The 19,842-nt window shown below is 39.3% G+C and overlaps 1 protein-coding gene across 5 annotated transcripts; it reads left to right on the top strand.

The window, feature by feature from the left end:
- The first annotated feature begins 646 nt into the window (after positions 1-646).
- usp20 (ubiquitin specific peptidase 20) lies at positions 647-19,548 on the top strand. 5 transcript variants are annotated; one of them, XM_067573607.1, is made up of 25 exons: positions 647-943; positions 1,906-2,010; positions 2,355-2,408; positions 2,816-2,878; positions 3,013-3,153; positions 3,312-3,414; positions 3,945-4,014; positions 4,117-4,230; positions 4,397-4,496; positions 5,657-6,170; positions 6,351-6,500; positions 7,202-7,314; positions 7,710-7,882; positions 10,145-10,239; positions 10,356-10,389; positions 10,524-10,569; positions 10,667-10,847; positions 11,038-11,164; positions 11,259-11,428; positions 12,010-12,091; positions 13,695-13,803; positions 13,913-14,015; positions 14,108-14,176; positions 14,272-14,440; positions 14,791-19,548. In XM_067573607.1, exons 2-24 carry the CDS (start codon positions 1,933-1,935, stop codon positions 14,427-14,429), a joined length of 2,847 nt encoding a protein of 948 aa, XP_067429708.1. In that variant the 5' UTR covers positions 647-943; positions 1,906-1,932; the 3' UTR covers positions 14,430-14,440; positions 14,791-19,548. The 5 variants fall into 5 exon arrangements, with proteins under 5 accessions (XP_067429708.1, XP_067429710.1, XP_067429709.1 ...); XM_067573609.1 differs by having other exon boundaries at positions 1,903-2,010; XM_067573608.1 differs by lacking the exon at positions 647-943 and adding an exon at positions 1,221-1,663.
- Positions 19,549-19,842: the final 294 nt, after the last annotated feature.

The following is a 19,842-nucleotide window of genomic DNA, read 5'->3' as shown; positions in this document are numbered from 1 at the left end:
CCAAGTAGCAGGTACAACGTGGTCCAATGTCAACAGAAAAAAGCAATAAACATTAAACATAAAATGAACATAAACACAAACATAACTGTAAAAAAGAGGGGGATAGTAATTTATGAAGACTCTGTGTAGTGGGGGTGGACTATGTGCTTGCATGTTGACTTGATAAAGACTATGTGTGTGCAAAAAAACCCCCCCAGAATATAAATAGAAGTATAAATACCAATGCACTTAAAGGTCTGTTTATTTACAATTATTTATCTATTTACCACTTATGTACACTTACTGCACCTGTGCACCAATGTGCAATATAATGTTTATTTGTATATGTTTCAATTCGTCTCTCTCTTGTCTTCCTCTTCTCTCTCATTTTACTACTCTAATTGGAAGAGTTTGCAGAAGCCAAATTTCTCTGCCCTCAGTGTTGCTTTCTGCTGTGCATGTGACAATAAAACCTCTTGAATCTCTTGTTTCTTGGTCTACTCAGTGGCTGTTCTGGGGCTTTTGATTATATCTCATGATCTTCCAAAGTAGATGGAGTTGTCCAGTTGTCATGAAATTCAATTCAAATGTAGATATTTGGACAGTATATAGATACGGGTAATACATGGATAATATAAGAACTTACTAAAAAAAAAAAAATTTTTCTGTTTTCTGGCTAAAGTTATTGTATATATATATTTCTTGGCTATGACTCATAACTTCCTGGGGTGTCCGCTGGTTGCCTGGCAACTAGTCCTTATCTAGAAACAGCGTGGCAGTTAGTTTAGCTTCATAAAACAGCAAATTGTGTTTTTTACACCGCGATTTATGTAACGCTACGGATGAAACAAACAAGACACTAGCGTTACGTGTTAGCTAGTGAGCTTTAGGGCTGCTGGTAGGCGGATTTTTGTAAACTGCGGTAGCTGTTTTTTCCCATGTGTCCAGTCTTTGCTATGCTAAGGTACGTTAGCCGTTAAGTGTACGTTACAAATTGTAACATTACGTGTCTGATCTCCTCGTATAAACTATCGACAAGGAAGTGAATAAGCGTATTTTCCCAAAATTGTCCAATTATTCCTTTGAGTGAACATGTAGAGGTTGAAACAGCCTGTCAATGTTAAGTACTGTAGATATCTGGTTCCTTATCTATTTCGCACACTTTTTTTCGCAACTGTCCTTCCACAGCGGACCCATTTAACGGACGTACAACATTACGTCACTTCCGTAAACAGGGTTCTTACTACTATTGAACAGAAATATTCTATATTGTAAATAATAATCTATATAATTACCTGACTAATAGAATAATAGTTAACAATTACCCGTAGAATGATTCAAGTATACGTAGCAAACGATACGTACACTAACTAATTGGGAAAAAGTATTTTAATCGCATATCAACATAATATCTGACGTTGCCGTGTTACCTCCTCCAGCCCTGCGACGTGCCGTACCGTGCCGTGGATGGGAGGGGGAGTTGTTTGGTGTGGGGATGGTTGGCTCTGGTATCGCGTCGCTCGGCTCGTCTCCTCGGTGTCTCGCATCCAGTATGGATTGTTTATAAGAGGAATGAAAAAATAGCAATTATCATCGTGTCAGCTGCTTTTGTTAGTAAACACATGTGATTCAAAACAGCTGTTGTCATCGCTGCAGCTAGCAGATGTTTTCTGAGCTTTCGTTGGTAAGGCCTTTCAATTTGCAGAGCTGTCAGATACTATGGGTAGATTTGGATGTTACTGTGAAAAGATGGCCTGAACAATACCATTAATATTTGACTCATGTCTGAGCTATCTTTTAGAGACGAGGTACATGCGATTTTCATGTCGGAGTCTTCGTGTGGAGATGATAAAGCTAACGTTAGCTACAACAGCTTGTCCTCTGAAATACTACAGTGTTGTTTCTACCGTCCTGTCACATTAGCAGACGTCCCCCCGAAGAAAGTGAGTAGCTATGACTGAACAAGACATTTGTCCCCACCTGGACACCATAGGAGAGGTAACCAAAGAGGACCTTCTACAGAAATCCAAGGTGGGTTGTCATCCATTTACTATAAACGTTCTGCACAATGTCAAAGATGCCCAGACCAGGTTATTGACTGCGTGTGCCATGCATGGTTACCAGTGTAAGTAAGACAAATGTCAGCCCAAAACATCCGCTAAGGTTGTTGTATGTTTGATGAAGCAACCTTTGGTCCACCAGTCCTTAATGTAAAGGGAGCAACATGAGCTGGAATATGTGCTGGAAGCTCTGATATGCTGTCTTTTTTTAGTGTAAAGCCTCCAAGCATTGAGCCAAAATGTGTGTGCATAGATAACATGACACTCTTTTCCTTTCTATTCTATCCTATTCATGTTTTCTCCCTCCTGTTGCAGGGAACTTGCCAATCATGCGGAGCAGGGGGCCCTAACCTCTGGGCCTGTCTGCAGGTGAGACCGTGACTCGAATCCTGTTTTAAATGTTTTGATTTTTTTTTCTTTTAAAATGTAATTGCTGGTTTAGCTAAGGCACCTAAATGTCACATAAACGAAGACTACTGCCACTACAACTGCCACTGCACTAATTGTAAATCATTTGAAATAAGGTCAGGTGAATGCTCAATAATTAATGATGATGTGGGACATAAATGTAATTATAAATGCAAGAGCTAAAAAACTCAGGCACGTAAACAAGCACACAATATGTGAAATTAAAGTTATTATTTTATATTCGGAATGACATTTGACAGTCTAGCATGAAATTTATTTATAGGTTAAGACACTTAATGTACACCAGATAAGCAGATAGATATTGTATCTTGTTATTTCTTCAGTATGACTGTGTTTCTGCTCTGTAGAATGACTGCCCATATGTTGGTTGTGGAGAGTCCTACTCTGATCACAGCACCCTGCATGCACAGGTAAAACCCTCTCACACTTAACATACCTGCCAGCATTTGCTCTTCTTCTCATCAGTGTACCATATGAGAAGTAAAATGTCAAAGTAACTGTTCTAAATCAGAGTTTGTTGAATTACTCTGTGTGTCTCCTTTAGGCTAAAAAGCACAACCTGACGGTGAACTTGACAACATTCAGGATCTGGTGTTATGTGTGTGAGCGGGAGGTGTTTCTGGAGCAGAGGCCCGCCCTGGTGCCTGTTCCTGCTGCGCCCCACCACTGCAAAGCCACAGAGCAGGTACCACTTATCTCCAACACGGCCAGCTCTCCTTATTATTTTCTGTCCTTTTCCTGCTTGATGGCTTAAAATAGAAGAAAACTACACTTCTGATGCTATTTCACAACCTGTTTCTTACTCACCTTCTTATTTATAGTATCTGTAAATCATTTTTCTAGGAAGCAACGCCTCAGCCAGTAGGTCATCCACTTAAAGCAGTGCCAATTGCTGTGGCAGAAGAAGAAGGTTCAGAGTCGGAGGAAGATGAGCTTAAACCAAGAGGTACACTATCTCCACTTTTAACATTTCTTCTCCTAAACAACAGAACACGTGAAGCTCCTCAAATCAGACTCATTTGTGACTGTTAAATTATTAATAGGACAGAAAACCTGAAGCCTCAGTAAGAAGTGGACACATACTGTTGCTTTGTGGTACATCAGTAAGCTTAAAAAAATGTGCACTCTGGAATTGTTAACTCATTTTTTTTCTAAATTGAGGTGAAGTGCTTGAATTAGGTCTATATCTTAAATATTAAAAACAGAGAAAAACCTTTAAATCTGGTCATTTTTGGATTATCGTGGCAGTAGGTTGTAGTTGCCATATTTAAGAGATATAATTGCTCTGTAGCCCAGAATAGTTAACAGCCCTGTTTCTTTTAATTCAGACTAGCAGTGATAATAAACCCTCTGAGGTGTTCTCTCATTGTGACCTGTTCTAAAAACGTTATATCTAAACACAGCTTAATTTCAACACTCTTGGGAATACAAAATCTTTACAGTTCTCTGCTTCTCCTGTTGTTGTTGTTGTTGTAGGCTTGACGGGAATGAAAAATATTGGAAATTCCTGCTACATGAACGCAGCACTTCAAGCCCTGTCTAACTGGTGAGGTCACTTCCTTTCATCGCATTTGTCCAATTACTGGGGGATGTGTGACATATGTGTTTGCCTTTTTAAAACAGCTGTGTTGATGTATTCCCTCAACAGTCCTCCCCTCACTCAGTTCTTCCTGGACTGCAGTGGATTGGTTCGCACTGATAAGAAGCCGGCTCTCTGTAAGAGTTACCAGAAACTCATCTCAGAACTCTGGCATAAAAAACGGTAGTAAACACATTGTGGTTACATAAAACAGCATTTAACCGTTTTGAAGTGACAGAATGCAACTATATGTTTTCTATAAAGATGAGACTATTATGTACTAAAGAATCATTTCCAGTATATTAAACTAACTCTCTTATATCGCCTCACATGGCTTCTTCCCTCCCAGACCCAGCTATGTTGTCCCTACCAGTCTGTCACATGGCATCAAACTAGTAAACCCCATGTTTCGTGGTTACGCTCAGCAGGTAGGGGCAAGCACCCAGCAGGTAACTACACCTGGCATCACTCAACAGCCTGACACAGTCTTGTCCTATGTTTTTAAACTGTAACCCCTTGTGTACTATCTCATATATTCCCTAAAATTACATTTATTTTTGCTAACTACATTCGTTCTTAACAACCAATAGGTTTGACTTGAGTTATTCATTTGCTCGTATTGTACAGTTTGTGGTGAATTTTCTACTTTTCTTCCCCAGAGACAGAAAAAGTTATACTGTAAATGCTTTGTTTCTCTGTAGAGACCTGCGTAGAGGAACTGTATCAGAAGATTGATATAATCTAATTTCTTTGGTGACAATGGAATACATTTTTCAAATTTGTCAAGGGGGCATGTTTACACTAAAACATGGTGTTAAGTTGCTCTATACTTCAGTGCGTATTTAGTCCAGCCAACCCTAGTTTGAGAGTGTATTTCTTAATGGAATATTTTGACACTTCTTGGAAATGTGCTCTTTCCTTGTCAAGAGTTAGTTTAGAAGATCAATACCACTCTCATGTCTGTGCGCCAAATATGAAGCTCCAGCCAGCAGGTTGATAGCTTAGCTTAGCATGAAGACCAACAATCATATCAAGCAGGACCTGTGACTTGATCCGACAGACATCCGGTACTTGAGCCAAGCTCATATCTCAACATATCAATGCATCTATGACTTTATCTGATTCCAAGGAAGTAAGACAAAAATCCCCCAAACTGAATTATCACAAACAAGTAAACAACTCAAATCAAACCTTTGTTTGATGTGAGTTTAATTTGATTTTAGATGTTCTGATTCTGTGTAAGACACTGAGCTGTCTTTGCAATCCAGTGTAGAAATGTTAACATATTTGACTGAGGCCTGCATGTCTTATTGAAAGTGTCTATTTTTGTTTGATTGTGATTGTGAGGGACAAGTGTTAAAAGTTTTCAAGTAGTAAAGAGTTTTGCCTGTCTGTTGTGGATATGATTAGTGTATATGTTCTTCTTGTATGACTTCTTACCAATACAGACAAGACATACACAATTACTCCCACATTTCTCCTTCCATCTTCCTGTTTTGAAATGGTCGAGTTTATATTTATTTGTTACCCACTGTCTCTGTATAAAAAGCCATATTTATCCTTCTTTTGACTTCATGTGTTTAATTACTGTAATTGTACTTTGCAACAGGACACCCAGGAGTTCCTGCGCTGTTTGATGGACCAATTACACGAGGAGCTCAAGGAGCCTCTGACAGAGTGCAGCATGAGCGGAGAGGGAAGTGATGGGGAGGAGAGAGGAGAGGGAGAGCGCTCCCCGTCTGAGGATGAATTCCTATCCTGTGACTCTGGCTCCAGCAGCGACCGGGGGGACGTAGGAGGCGCGGGGGACGGTGAGCTGCTTGTGCAGGATGAGTGTGATGGAGTCAGGTCACAGGCGGGGGGGATCGTGGGCGTCAATCCCGCCGGGGTGATCTCTGAGAAGGAGAGGCTGAAGGAGAGAAGGGTGTCTGGCTCACCTCTCCGCGGAGGATCACAAGAGATGGATGAGGACGCTGATGTGGATACAGCGGCCGCGGAAGGGGTTCCTGAGAGAGCGGTGGAAGAAGAATGCACATCAACTCCAAATACTGAAGTCCAAAGCCAAGAGAACAACCAGCCATCTAATACAGAGCAAGGGCAAGGCGATGGCAGCCACATCTCAGGTAATCACAAGATCAGCGGGATTATGGAAGGACTTTGTCTGATGATTTACAAACTGTGGATAGCCACTCTAATATTTCATGATTTGATTTTTGAAAACCAGGATCTTTATGAGGATGTTATATTTCAACAAAAGTTGTCTCTAAAATGTTAAATTTCATATGACATATCTCTTTTTCCAGAACCAGACAATGAAGCGTCAATGACCCAGCCGCAGTCCACTCACTGCAGTCCCGTGAGAACCCTTCAGGAGCTGCATCCGAAACTGTCCTCCAGTCCTCCTCGTTCCAGCCCGCTCCGCTCCGCAGGACCCGCGTATTCCTTCAAGAAAGGTGTGGAATCATAAGGGGTTTGATAGATAAACTTTTGTCTTGGATATGTACATTTGCACCAGTGACGTGATGTAAGATATGTTAAGGGTACATTGGCGACCATGAGACATTTGTTTAAGTCATATGAGTTAAGGTGTCAAGGATTTTTTTTTTTTGAATTTTGCAGTCTCACTACAGGTGATGTTCTGCACACCGCCCCCTGTTCAGTGAGTGTTTCTAAAGTTTTGCGTATACAGCAGGCCTCTTTTTCAATTTTAGGTATGCAGTTTTTCAGGTCAGCAGAGCATTGTTGCAATGTGTTGCCAGATTTGAAAAATATCAGAAATGTTCTTTTGGTTTTTTTAGCCTCTTGAACCGCCAGAAGTTGGCCAAGACAGAGTTTTTTGAAATGCAAATCATGCAAAGATATGCCATTAGAGCTCCAGAATATAAATATAGACCAGGAAATGTGCATGATATGTCGCCTTTAAGACAATTTACATGTTTGGCAATGTTGTAAATGGTGAATTGAGGCTTAAAGTCTCCTGTCTACCACAGTATTTGTCTGTTACAATCTACACAGACATTCTTTTCTTTGCTTTTCCCTTCTCCCTCTCCTTCTTCACACAGTATTGATGCTTACAGTGTTTACAGAAAGTCAAACTTCAGCTTCAACAATCCTTTGTTTGTCCTCTAAAAATCCTCTTGGCTCTGTCTTCCAGCTCAGCTGCTGCTCACTTCCAGGAAGAAGAAACAGTCTCACTATCGCAGCGTGATCTCAGACATCTTTGACGGCTCTATTCTCAGTCTGGTCCAGTGTTTAACCTGCGACAGGGTGAGCTGTGCTTCACATGTTTAAACACCAGGGGAAGCTACTTACATAGTCAGAAACCACAGTATAATGACCTGATAAATAATAATGGTTTTTTTTCTCTAAGTAGTATTTTGATTAAAGTACGACCTGTGTTATTGTCATTTCAATATTATAAATAGTATTTTACATGATTAGAACAACTAGAACTTATTATTTACATTTTAAACTTTAATTTCCTGAGATTATTTGATTTATATTTTATTTGTATCTTACACATATGTTTATTATTTTTGAAAACAGATGTTAAATGATTTATTTATCCGAAATCACTCATCTGTGAAACACTAATTTGTTTAGATAGGTAGTTCTTGCACCACTGTATAACAGTATGTATAAAGTCCTGCTCTTATTCACAGGTCTCTACTACAGTGGAAACCTTTCAAGACTTGTCCCTACCTATTCCCGGTAAAGAGGACTTGGCAAAACTCCACTCCTCCATCCATCAGAACCTGCCAGTCAAGACTGGCGTGTGTCCAGACACTTATGGCTCGCAGGGCTGGATATCCTACATCATGGACTCCATACGCCGGTCAGTGTGTGACATTTAACAGTCAAGAGACGAGGAGGAAGTCAGCGGAAATAAAAACAATTGAATCTAGTCGCACCCTGATGTAATTGATATGATTGACGCTAACATGTTTCTTGTTGTTCATTGAATTTATGTTTTGATGTAAGTAGAGATTAGCTAAACATAAAAATCAAACACAATGGGGCTTTCAAGAATTGTTGCTCCAGTTAAGTCTGCTGATTTAGAGGCCATAATTAGAGTTCCAGAAGCTGCCATGGATGATGCAGGTGAGGGCACTTAGGTATCAGGCCTGTGCAAGATCTTTCAAGGCAATATATGGGTCCTTTTTTGTCTTGTTTTTGAACTTCTCTTGAAGTTGGCAACTGAAAAAAATTATCAGATAACCTTCTGGGGAACAACATGACACATGCTTACACTTCGTTAGTCACAGGAAGCGTAGAGATGCTAGGGCTGATTCAATGATTTATTGTGCTCTTTTCAGTATATGATAATCTTATTACAGCTTGTTGTTGTTGTTGTGTACCAGACCTTCACGATACAATGATGAAGACTCCTGTTTAGACTGTGGTCCCGACAGATTTCAGGAGTTCCCTCATGTGTCATCTTTTGTGCTTCAAAGCTTAAAAAAAACTTTGTGTGTGGTTCATTTAGTGAGAGGGCCTTCAGGACACAAGGGAATCAGTCCAGGACTGATAGGTTGGACAGATTATGCAGATTGAGGATGGCTTTGAAGTTTTCCAGGACAAGATGTCAGTGCTGAGCCATCAGATGACCCAACAGGAGTGATGATGCATTTTTAAGGGCTGTAGAGGGTTTTTAACACTGGAGAAGCAAGTGTAGTTGTGGTCAGCAAAGCCCTGCCTTTGCTGAGATACTCCTCATTTTATATTAGTTGACCTCTTTGATAGAAGAGGGCCGGATGCTGTTTGTTAGACATAAAGGTAGAATCACTTCCTTTGCCAAGTGCATTTGTTCATAGCTGCATTTATCATCTTAACTATTAGGAAAGAGATGCAGAGACAGGCCTTGGCATGCCCTTTGATCATCTTCCAGCATTGCCCATGTTTCAAAAGCACTGTGGTCACAACAGCCCTGATGCCTCATTTTGGTGAGACAGTGTTGCAGAAGAGGAGTGTATAGTACATAGATATTGACTTAAGGTTTATCGATCCTCCATACAACACCCCAATGCAGAAACATAATTCAGCCTACTGTGTGAAGTAATCTGCAAGGTTACGTTTTTTCTGCAAAATGTGTAACCCTTGACAATCTCAGCAAGTAGTCAACAAAAAAAAACATTGTCTCATTTCAAGAAGCTGTGTCAGTGCTGTATTTCCTCAGCTCTTGGGCAATATAGGCTGTTTATCTACATGGTCTTTAATGCCCATGTTAAACTTTAAAGCTGCTGTAAATAATACTTGATAAAATGACTTTGCATGAGAAAAATGTTGCAGCGACTGTCCCACAGAGAGTTATCAGCCGACTCTGCATTTCCTGTCAGCTTTTCAAAGCTTTATAGAGTCTTTTATTTATTTTCTTTTTGTTCTCTGGCAGGTTTTGGTTCGCTCTCCCTGCTCTCATCAACTTTGTTGTCGTTTTCAGTTAAAAAGCTCTGATATAATCTACTGTAAGCTACCTGCCTAGCGCCAAATGGAAGACAGACAGATTTAGTAACTAGCTGGTGAACATAGTGGAGCATTCAGCAGCTAAAGAGCAAGTTATTTACTTCAGGAATTGGTGGAGATCAATCAGAGCTAAAAGTATTAATACTAACCTGCTCTGTAACTGCTGGATGTGTTAATAAGCCACTATTTGCAAGTTCACAACTGTACAAAGTGATAATATTTCAGTGTTCACTCAAAGTGGCCAATGAATCAGTGAATGCAGGCGTAAGTGGAGTTTCAGATGATTGAAAAAATGATTGGTTGTCACAAAGACTCTTTATGAGGAAGTGAGTAGTGTGGTAAAGTCCACAGTGAAGAAACTGATGAAATGTTATAACTATACAACATTGTTCTGTGTCTGAAAAATCCCCTTTTGTACTTACTGCCATGAAAGACCCTATCAGGAGCTAGTAGCGCTCCAGGCAGAATTGCTTTTGCGGTCATTGGACAACTTTCATTCTTTCAATGGTTTCAAGTCACTGACCCACATGAAGGTTATTTTGTCAGGATGACCAGTGTAAGGATACAGGTCAAGGAGACCCTGTGGCTGTTTATGGTTTTAATGATTACTTTCTGTTTGTATTATGCCTCTGAACAGGTTCGTAGTCTCGTGTATCCCCACTTGGTTTTGGGGGCCCATGGTAACCCTAGAGGACTGTCTTGCTGCCTTCTTTGCTGCAGATGAACTTAAAGGTAAACAATACTATACCGTGCTTTTCTACTGTAATACTCAGCAACATAGATTTTATATGGTGAAATTTAGATCAAAAAATTATCAGAATATACATTTATGTTCATTCTTTTCCCAGGAGACAACATGTACAGCTGTGAGAGATGTAAAAAGTGAGTATGTATAGTAAATCCAGGTGGACACTCATTAGAAGTGGAAACGTTCTCCTCTTTAATGAATAGTTTTATAAGTCAAATGCTAAAAACAAATTTTATCTATTCACACAGTATTTTTTTTTTTTTTACAGGTTGAGAAATGGTGTCAAATATTGCAAAGTACTTAGACTTCCAGAGGTACAACATTTTTCTTTATCTGACCTATTTATCGCTAGATTTAGATAACAAGCTCAGTTTTATTTGTGGTTTGCTACAGAAAGTGTTTCTTGTGCAGATTCTGTGCATTCACCTGAAACGTTTCCGGCACGAGGTCATGTATTCGTTCAAGATTAGTAGCCACGTATCCTTCCCATTGGAGGGCCTCGACATGCGACCTTTCCTGGCTAAAGATAGTCCATCCCAGGTCACCACTTACGACCTGCTATCGGTCATTTGTCACCATGGAACAGCAGGAAGTACGAGTTAACTTGATTTGATGTTTTTCAACATTTCAAATGTTATTTCCTTAATGATTAACATATCTTAGAGATTGAGCAAACATGTATGCTCTATATCTATCAGATTTTCTCTATGTGGGTTATTCAACTTAATATAACCCTTTCCCCCTAATGTTCTCTTCTCTCACCCTCCTCTTGGTTCTTGCAGGTGGACACTACATAGCTTACTGCCAGAATGTGATCAATGGCCAGTGGTATGAATTTGATGACCAGTATGTCACAGAAGTCCATGAGACAGTGGTGCAGAATGCAGAAGCATATGTGTTGTTCTATAGGTACGCATGGGAACATTTACACTGAATCTATTTAGATCAGATTTATTAAAAATAAGTCATGTATACTGACTGTATTTTTCCTGGACTCGTGCAGGAAGAGCAGTGAGGAATCGGTGAGAGAGAGACAGAAGGTGGTGGCTCTGGCCAATATGAAGGAGCCCAGCCTGCTGCAGTTTTACATCTCCAGAGAGTGGCTCAACAAGTTTAACACCTTTGCTGAACCAGGCCCCATCAGCAACCATACATTTCTTTGCCAGCATGGAGGTGTGTCTTTTTTTTTGTTAAAAATCTTAATCTAGTACATTTTTGAGGAACAAATCCTCTCTTATCACACAGAGAAAACTCACTTTCACAATCCTTAAAGCGGAACTCCACTGATTTTACACATAAAGGTCAAGTCTTTTTTAGAGACTGTTGAGGAAGTATGTTAGACTGTTATAGGAAGTGCAACATCCAGTATTTTTGTAGCTCAGTCCTTATTAGAGACTAAGGGTCAGAAGATTTCGGCCTCTGCTTGTTCACTTGTGACCGTTCTTTTTAAAAAAACTGTTTCTTGTGAGTCCCTCAACTTTATGGAAGTGCAATGCTAAAGAGTGCTCCTTTAATGATGATGATGATGAAGGCCACATGATACTCAATTTCAGGCTTTTAAAACAATGCATTCATATTGCAGCTCTTGAGACTAATAAATATTGTTCTTCGTACCAAAAAACGCAAAGCTGTTGGGGATTTTGTGTGGGAGGAGAACAATGCTATTGCTCTTAGAATTCTCACTGGTCTCCAGTATTGGCCAGAAAAGGTGATGATTCCCACTTTAACTCTTAACATATTTTATCTCTGTCCAGGGATTCCTCCTAACAAGTACCAGTACATAGACGACCTGGTCGTGATAGTTCCCCAGAATGTGTGGGAGTACCTTTACAACAGGTGAATATACAACATGCTACCATTTCAGTAAATAACAGTGGTGCACTTCAATATATATTGTACAGGTCAAAGGAAAGACACCAACCTCATGAAGACAAGATAGCTGAAAACATTTGGTGAATAAAACATGGTGCACTGGAGTGTTTTAATTTTGAGAGGTCAAAAGAAAACTCAAAACCAAACGGAGTTCAGCACATTCTTATCAACACAATAATATTTGTATGCATACTGTATTAGATATGTAATTTAAGATTTTACTTTTGTCTTTATTGCCTTTATTTAATGGTTTAAAATAAAGAGAGACAGTGAAGATTGGGATAGCATACTGGAAAGGTACTGGGACCACACACCAAGGAGTCTGTGTCTATTATTCACTTTCTATTACTTACTAGGAAACCATTGGTGTAGTGTTCAAGTATTCTGGTTGATGTGGAAAACCAGTCACGTCAACCTCCTTTTCGTAATTACAAGTTGGCTGATATGGGGATTTTTTGTTGGCTCTGCTATCCCTCCTGCTGTATTTGATTAAGGTGTTGTGTGAACATAAAACAATGAACAGTGTTGTGTGTGAATCAGTGCTGATGGCAGTCCAAGCTAAGAATAAGTTTGCAGTCATACTAATACAGTCTGCTGAGAGCAGACAGCAACTAAATCTGTTCTAGTTCATCATCTGTTAGCTGCATGAATCAATATTTTATGATAACAAATAAGAGGAACTGGTTATTTGTAATGTAAACAAGTCACACATAGTGACAAACCCACAGAGAATTTTGCACCCAGCTCCGACTTCCCCTGTTTTAGCATCTTTGAGCTCTTTGTTTTGGTTTCACAGTCCGCAGCTTTACTGTTTTTTTTCAGTCTCATTGCTCTTATCATCCCCCTTTTTAGCCACAGCGAGTAGCTCCCATCAACAGAAAAACTCTTATAAACCCACTGTGTGCTAGCTGCTAGCCAGATATTTCCCTCAGTAGCTGGAGGACCAAAACGGATCCAAAATGAGAGTCAATGTTGGACTTAAATTCAGCAAGTGGTTGAAACATAACTCCAAACGAATGCTAATGTTGCTATGAATGCCATGGCTGCTTGTTGTGTAAATAGACAACTCTTTGCTAACATGTTCGCCCTAAAAACTTTATAAGGTGATAATTTGTCAGTGTTGTGTTTAGAGCTTGTTCAGCTGCCCCCAAGTGACCAAAAAACAAATCAATCAGTGCAGCTTGAATTCAAGAAGGCTTTCACAATGAACCTATAAAATCTGGTTCGCTGCTTTTTACAACTATGTTGTGAATGCTACTAAAAATTGGTAGCCGGAAAGTACCCAATTAGGACTGTGATGGACTATGAATGAATGAGTTTAATCATAACTGATGATGCGTGTCATTGTGAGATTGTGTTTAAGGATGTGTTTGAATCATTAGTTTTGAGATTTCCTTGACCTCTTTAGATTTTATTGAAAGGCAGTGCTTCCTGCAAACTTACCTTATGTGGCTCTACAATAATTGATGGATTTTCATTTGGATGCACAAGTTCACATTCCTTTGTGTCAGTCGGTCTCACTGTCTTTTAGTGTCTTTGCGTTAAATTTTGGTGTTTCGGTTCCCAGTTTTGGAGGCGGCCCTGCAGTCAACCACCTGTATATGTGCGCCATCTGCCAGGTGGAGATTGAAGCTCTGGCTAAACGCAGGAAAACAGAAATAGACACCTTTATCAAGGTAAAAGCCTGTATGCTACAAAGGTTTGTGTGTGTGTGTGTGTGTGTGTGATGATGATGTGTATCCTTTTGTATTGGATGTCGAATGAGCAATTTTTTCTTGTCTGTAGCTGAACAAAGAGTTTCAGGCGGAGGAGGCTCCGACAGTCATCCTGTGTATCAGCATGCAGTGGTTCAGAGAGTGGGAGAGCTTTGTAAAGGGCAAAGACAACGGTATGATTTTAGAGTTAGATAAATACAGCAGTGCATAAAAGTGGTTTGTCTCCTGTCTGTACAAGAATTTTTTTTATAATTTGTTTTCTCAGAGCCCCCGGGTCCCATTGACAACAGTAAAATTGGTGTTATGAAAGGAGGACACATACAACTCAAGCAAGGTAAACCTCTGCACTCGCTGAAAAGGACGTAAAGGTGGAAATAAAGAAAACAGACGGTCAGTAAAAACATTTTTTATGTGTGTGCCTGCCTTCAGGTGCAGACTACGGTCAGATCTCAGAGGAGACATGGCAGTACTTGTTGGGTATTTATAGCGGGGGCCCTGAGATTGCAGTGAGACAGACGGTGGCCCCGGCTGACCCAGACAGTCTTCACGGCGAGAGGAAGATCGAGGCAGAGACCAGAGCACTTTGAGATAAAGAGAGGTTAGAATCTTTACTTATTGGGGAACACTTCTCAGTGCTTGTGTGTTGTTTAATCACAGTAATTCCTCATTATATTTCTCATCCCTCCACACAACAACTTACTGGAAGCCGTGGTTTTTGGGGCTTGTAGACATGCAATATTTCCTCTTTGCTTACGTCAACCACATGAGCTCATAAATTCCTTCTGGCCAGCAGAGCGCTGGATATCTACACGTGGCCAAGAATAATGGAGACAGCACCTCCAGCTATTAAACAGAAGGGAATTTAATCTAGGTGGTTTGAGTTGAAGGCATATTGATTGTTCAGTTGTTTTCAACTTGTATCTCACCTTGCATTTTCATTATCCCTAGGTCTTCTGATTTCCTTTCCACTCCTGCCCTCACAGGAAGCTGAGGACTTTGCACCTTGGCGAAGAAGCCTCATCGTGAGCACTTTGTAAATGTAGCAACGCATTATTCTGAAGCCCTGTCGCAAGAGGATGAAATGGTACTTAAATATCATGTAGTTTATTTATTGGATAACTCCAGTCCTCAATGTTAAGGTGTAAAATAAGATGTTGTGTCACATCTCCAGAGCTGCTTTCGGTAGCTAATGGTGTTTCAGTTGCTGCTGTAGTGACTAGGTGTCATACTGCTAAACTGGCTATGGCAGGCAGACAGCTGCCGGGGTCACTGACCAGAACGCTGGAGGGGAGCATTATGATGTTTGGTTTGAGGACTGTACTTTTTCATTGGAAGCAACAACCCAGAGACATCGATAAGCTTTCTGTTGTTCGCCTGTTTAGTAGCTTCATAGCAACAAGTTCAGACAACAAGTGAGAGATATTCCATAAATCATACTCTTGCACCTCCAACCTTAAATACACAGTCTAACTGAGCCCTCAGGAATGGAAGTCTTTTGTTGGTTTAAGTCAGTAAAATGATCGGACCAGTGAACCATAAGAAATCACAAAGCATGCATGAGTGATCATTTTGAGGGTCATTTGTATTTGAAAAGCTTCAAAGTGCATGCTGTTGCAACTCCCTTTTTTTGACCTAGAAGGACTTTTCTCTGATAGGATGAGATGCTGAGTTTGTTTCTTAAAACAGAAAATAACAAACGAAAGTGCTCAAGATTACGGTAAAATTGAGTCACTCCCGCTCAGTTTATCCCAGAGTTATCTTGAGAACATGCAAACATATATAGATATATGGCTATATATCTAGAAAAATCAGTATAAATATCAACAGAGTAGATAATTGCAGTCGTGGAGGAAGTGTAACATACAAAGATGATTACATATCGGGTGTGGTAACGCGATAAATTTACCAGGGGATGATGAGAAAATAACTGGCTTTTGTGATAATAGCCTACACTGTAAGTTTGTAATTCTTCTGAAACACAAGAGTGTAAATGGCCTTGGTCACAGCTCATGGAAGAGATAATTCCCTTTTCACGTAACAGTTTAGCAAAAGGAAAAAAATATTCTGACAACGTCACAAAAAAACAGGCTCAAACAGCACAACATGGACAAAACCATTTACCATATGATTGCTACTTAATTAGTCGAGTATATTTTCTTACTTAATTTCTTAATCGTGCATGTTTGGTCATCAGGTCGTTTAAAAAAATGAATCTTGTTGTAGGGATATTACATTATGAGGTATATGCTCATAAAGACATTAATGTGTCTACGAGTTGTTTACTGTTGAAACCTCCGCTTGCAGGAAGTGTTGAATCTGCACCGCTTGATAGCAGGAAAACTTGATTCAGATCTTGTGCTTCTCTGTCCTCCCTTCCTTTAATATCTTTTCATCACAGACACATTAGACTGGTAAACAAGAGTGTGTAGTGCAAGTTTAAACAGCTCCTGACATTGACATCTGGCTGCCATTGACATCAGCAAACATGCAGACTTGCTCAGAACATTTTTGAGTAACTGCACACTGTGGAGTCGATCACCTTGCTTATAATAACGCCACCTGCTAAAGACTTTGCAAAAGTCGATTCTGTTTATGAATCTTTTTAACTTCATGTCTGATCACTTGTTTTTTGAGGTGACTTTTAACAAAATAATCCCTGTCAGCTGTTTAGATTTTAATAATTTGAGCGAATACTGACAAAGTTTCAATCTGAAACATCAACAGGAACTTTACATTTTATGTGACGTCTTTATATTGATCCTTTCCTTAATTATTTTAATACATTTTAGAGCACAGCAAATAAACCAAGTAATCCCCTATGTCATTGTAGATAAACCAAATACTTGCCTTTTCTTATTGTACAGATCTGCAGAGGAGGTTTGCCTCCATATTTTAAGCAGTTGAAGCCTAGCATTGTGGTAGAGTGAGTCACCCCTGGTCAACACATGATACTAACGATGTATCTCTGTGTCCCTCTATAGTCTAATTTAATGACTATCATAAAAAATACCAATTTTGAAAAGCAAACCTAGGAAAATAAAAAAATATGTATTATTTTTCTGTGTTTTTCTATGTTTGAACAGCACAATTAATTTAAACCATTTACCAAACCAAAAATAAGACAGTATGAAATGAAAAATATGTTTTATTTGACAATCTTGTCTTTAAACAACAAATGAATCTATAGTCAATTTAACTTTATTGCTGTTTGGTAAAATCTCCTGAGCCATATTACATGATGTACCAATCAACAGTTGATAAATTGTCTTTAAATATTTTGTTCATCAATAATAATCATTTAAGTAGTTATTCTAATTATTGGATTGGCACAGAAGAACCTCCAGAGGTAGGAGTTTTACTCAGATAAATACTGCTACTCAGCTATTACGCTGAATCACAAGATATGTCAGTAAATACAAATGAGTGACAGCAAGATCTTGAAGCTTTTGTCAACAGGAAACTAACCTTTCAATGCTAGATGACTGAATGAACACTGTTTTTGTTGTTGTTGGTTTTGGGTTTTTTTTTTTTTTTAGATGCCACGCAAAACAAAACAACTGATTATCTGAAAGACAGTCATCCTACTGTGGAATACGGTGCCATCAAGCCCCTTTATACCCACAATACACCTGCCCAAGTGTTTTCACGTATTTGCCTGATAAGAGCTGCATGCACAGCCACTACTTGATTGAGATCTCCCTCAGAGTACTTTTAGTTTTGTTAAGGTGGAAAAATGTACTCTGTCATCACTTTCATGAGTAAATGGTATTTGGTGAGCTCTAGCGTAGCTCTTCCCACCTTTAACCAGAGCAAAGGTCTTATCAGTCAGGAGAAATAAAAATATCTATGTGGGTGTGCACAGGCTTCAGTTAGTTTACATCCCCCTCTATTTAGACCATGTACCATTAAATCTCCATGCTGTATTTCACTGTATGATCAACTGAAAATTCATGACATACATGATAGTTTATTTATGTCAACAGAGAGTTAGATGAGACCATGATACCACTCTCACGTAGGTAAATATGAAGCTAACGCCAGCAGCTGGTTAGCTTAGCTTAGCACAAAGACTGGAAATGAGGAAAAAGCTAGCTTGGTTCTGTCTAAAGGTAATAAAATCCACCTACCACACAACCGAAGCTCACTAATGCACATGTTATATCTTGTTTGTTTACTGCTCTAGGGCAAGAAATAACACAGCACACAACCCCCCATGAAAACCACAACTTGTCATTATTAAACTTTTTTCACTCAGGTTTCGTATCGATTAAACAAACGAGATATAACTTGTTAATTAGTAAGCTTTAGAAGTGTTGAGAGGTGGATTTTAGGATAGCTGTTTTGCCCCATTTCCTGTCTTTGTGCTAAATTAAGCTAGCTGCTGGCTACTTTGATATTTAGTGTACAGACTTGAGAGTGGTATTGAACCTCGAAGAAGGTGTTAGCATACCAATAAAAAAACAAAACAAAAAACAACAAAACTTCAAAATGTCAGCCTCAAAATGTAGAATCAAAGTAGCTAATACTACCTAGCTTCAGCGTTACCTTTCTCTGTTAGCTAAAAATTAGCAATCAGCGTCTTGACGTCCTATTATCATTTTGTGTCATGAACTACTGGGAGATTCCAGGATACGCAAGACAGACTTTTGGCACATACTTAATCTGATAAAGTGCAACAATTTCAACAATCTCAGATATTTGTAAGTGTAATTATCAGAAGACCACCTTTAACATTCCCCTATAGCAACGTATCCAACAAGCAGAGAGCACCCAAAAAGTACCCAAGATGTTTTAATTGACCATTTTTTCACTGCAGATAGTTGGACTTGTTATAGCAGGAGATGATCCCTCCACTCACTTTTAAGTGTCACAGTAAGTGATGTCAGTGAAGAAACATCCTTATTAGTTTAGGAGCACCTAAAGGCATGGCTGTAATTTTCCCAGTATGACATGTCAAAATATCAGCCATGTCTGTTGAGACTTTGGACCATTGCAGTAATTTATGTCTCCCTGTTTTGTTTGTTTTTGTGTCCAAAGAGCAATCAATCAATTTTATTAAGAGAGGATTCTGATTTGTCCATTTGTCTTAAGAAAAATGTTTTGCAGTGTTTTTCTTCTCACGAACGTCCAGACTGTGTCTTCAAGAGATAATATTAATACTATAGGGATGTTTGTGCTATGTTTAGATACTTTTTGGGGGCGTAAGTGCAATGAAAAAAGACAAATCTTTGTGCAATTCTAGCTCTATCATCAAAGAGATACTGGACAGCTATCAAATACTTAATGAACAGCTGACGGTACAGACTGGGGCAGTGCATCATATTATATTGCAGTGTTAAGAAATGTCGAGTGGTAATTACTTACTTAATTATCCCCACCTGTGAGTTTATGTTTGCTTGTGTTACAGCACGTAGCTATGCGTGAGAGATTCCCATTTATATTTTTCACTGGAAAAGATGAGCATTGCTGTGGTTGGACAGAATTCATCAGTAATGTCGGGACACCCTGCAGATAGCAGAGCAGGATATCACTGACTCTTGTTTTTCCTTTCATTTTACGGTGTGTGGCTGTTGTGGTCAAGATAATGGTGATGTTTTGAGAACATGGGACTGTGGTTGACCTCAATTCAATGGGATGTCTTAATGTCTGTATAACTGATGTAATTACTCATGACTGGTTAAATGATTAAAATTGCCTGGTCTTTGATTGGCATGTGTCTTATTTGCATTGAAAATTTCAATTTTTTTTTTTTAAAAAAAGGGGATCTCTTATTTACATTTAAATGTCAGTTTACTAGTCATAGCACGACTAAGCCTGTGAAAATGGATGTGTAATTTGATCTGTGGCTCTATCTCCTGAAGGAAGAAGTCTGAGAAAATAACCCTGGTGATGTCATAATGATGTCATCACGGTTTTTCTCAGCTTGGAGATAACACATTTTTATTAGGAAATCTCTGTACAAACTGGGGACATAGAGTTTAAAGTGTGGGTTTTTACCAG

This window comes from Thunnus thynnus, chromosome 19 (assembly GCF_963924715.1).
Source record: "Thunnus thynnus chromosome 19, fThuThy2.1, whole genome shotgun sequence".
Taxonomy (NCBI): Eukaryota; Metazoa; Chordata; class Actinopteri; order Scombriformes; family Scombridae; genus Thunnus; species Thunnus thynnus.
The sequence above is the reverse complement of the archived record's forward strand: the minus strand, read 5'-3'. Positions and strand labels throughout refer to the sequence as shown.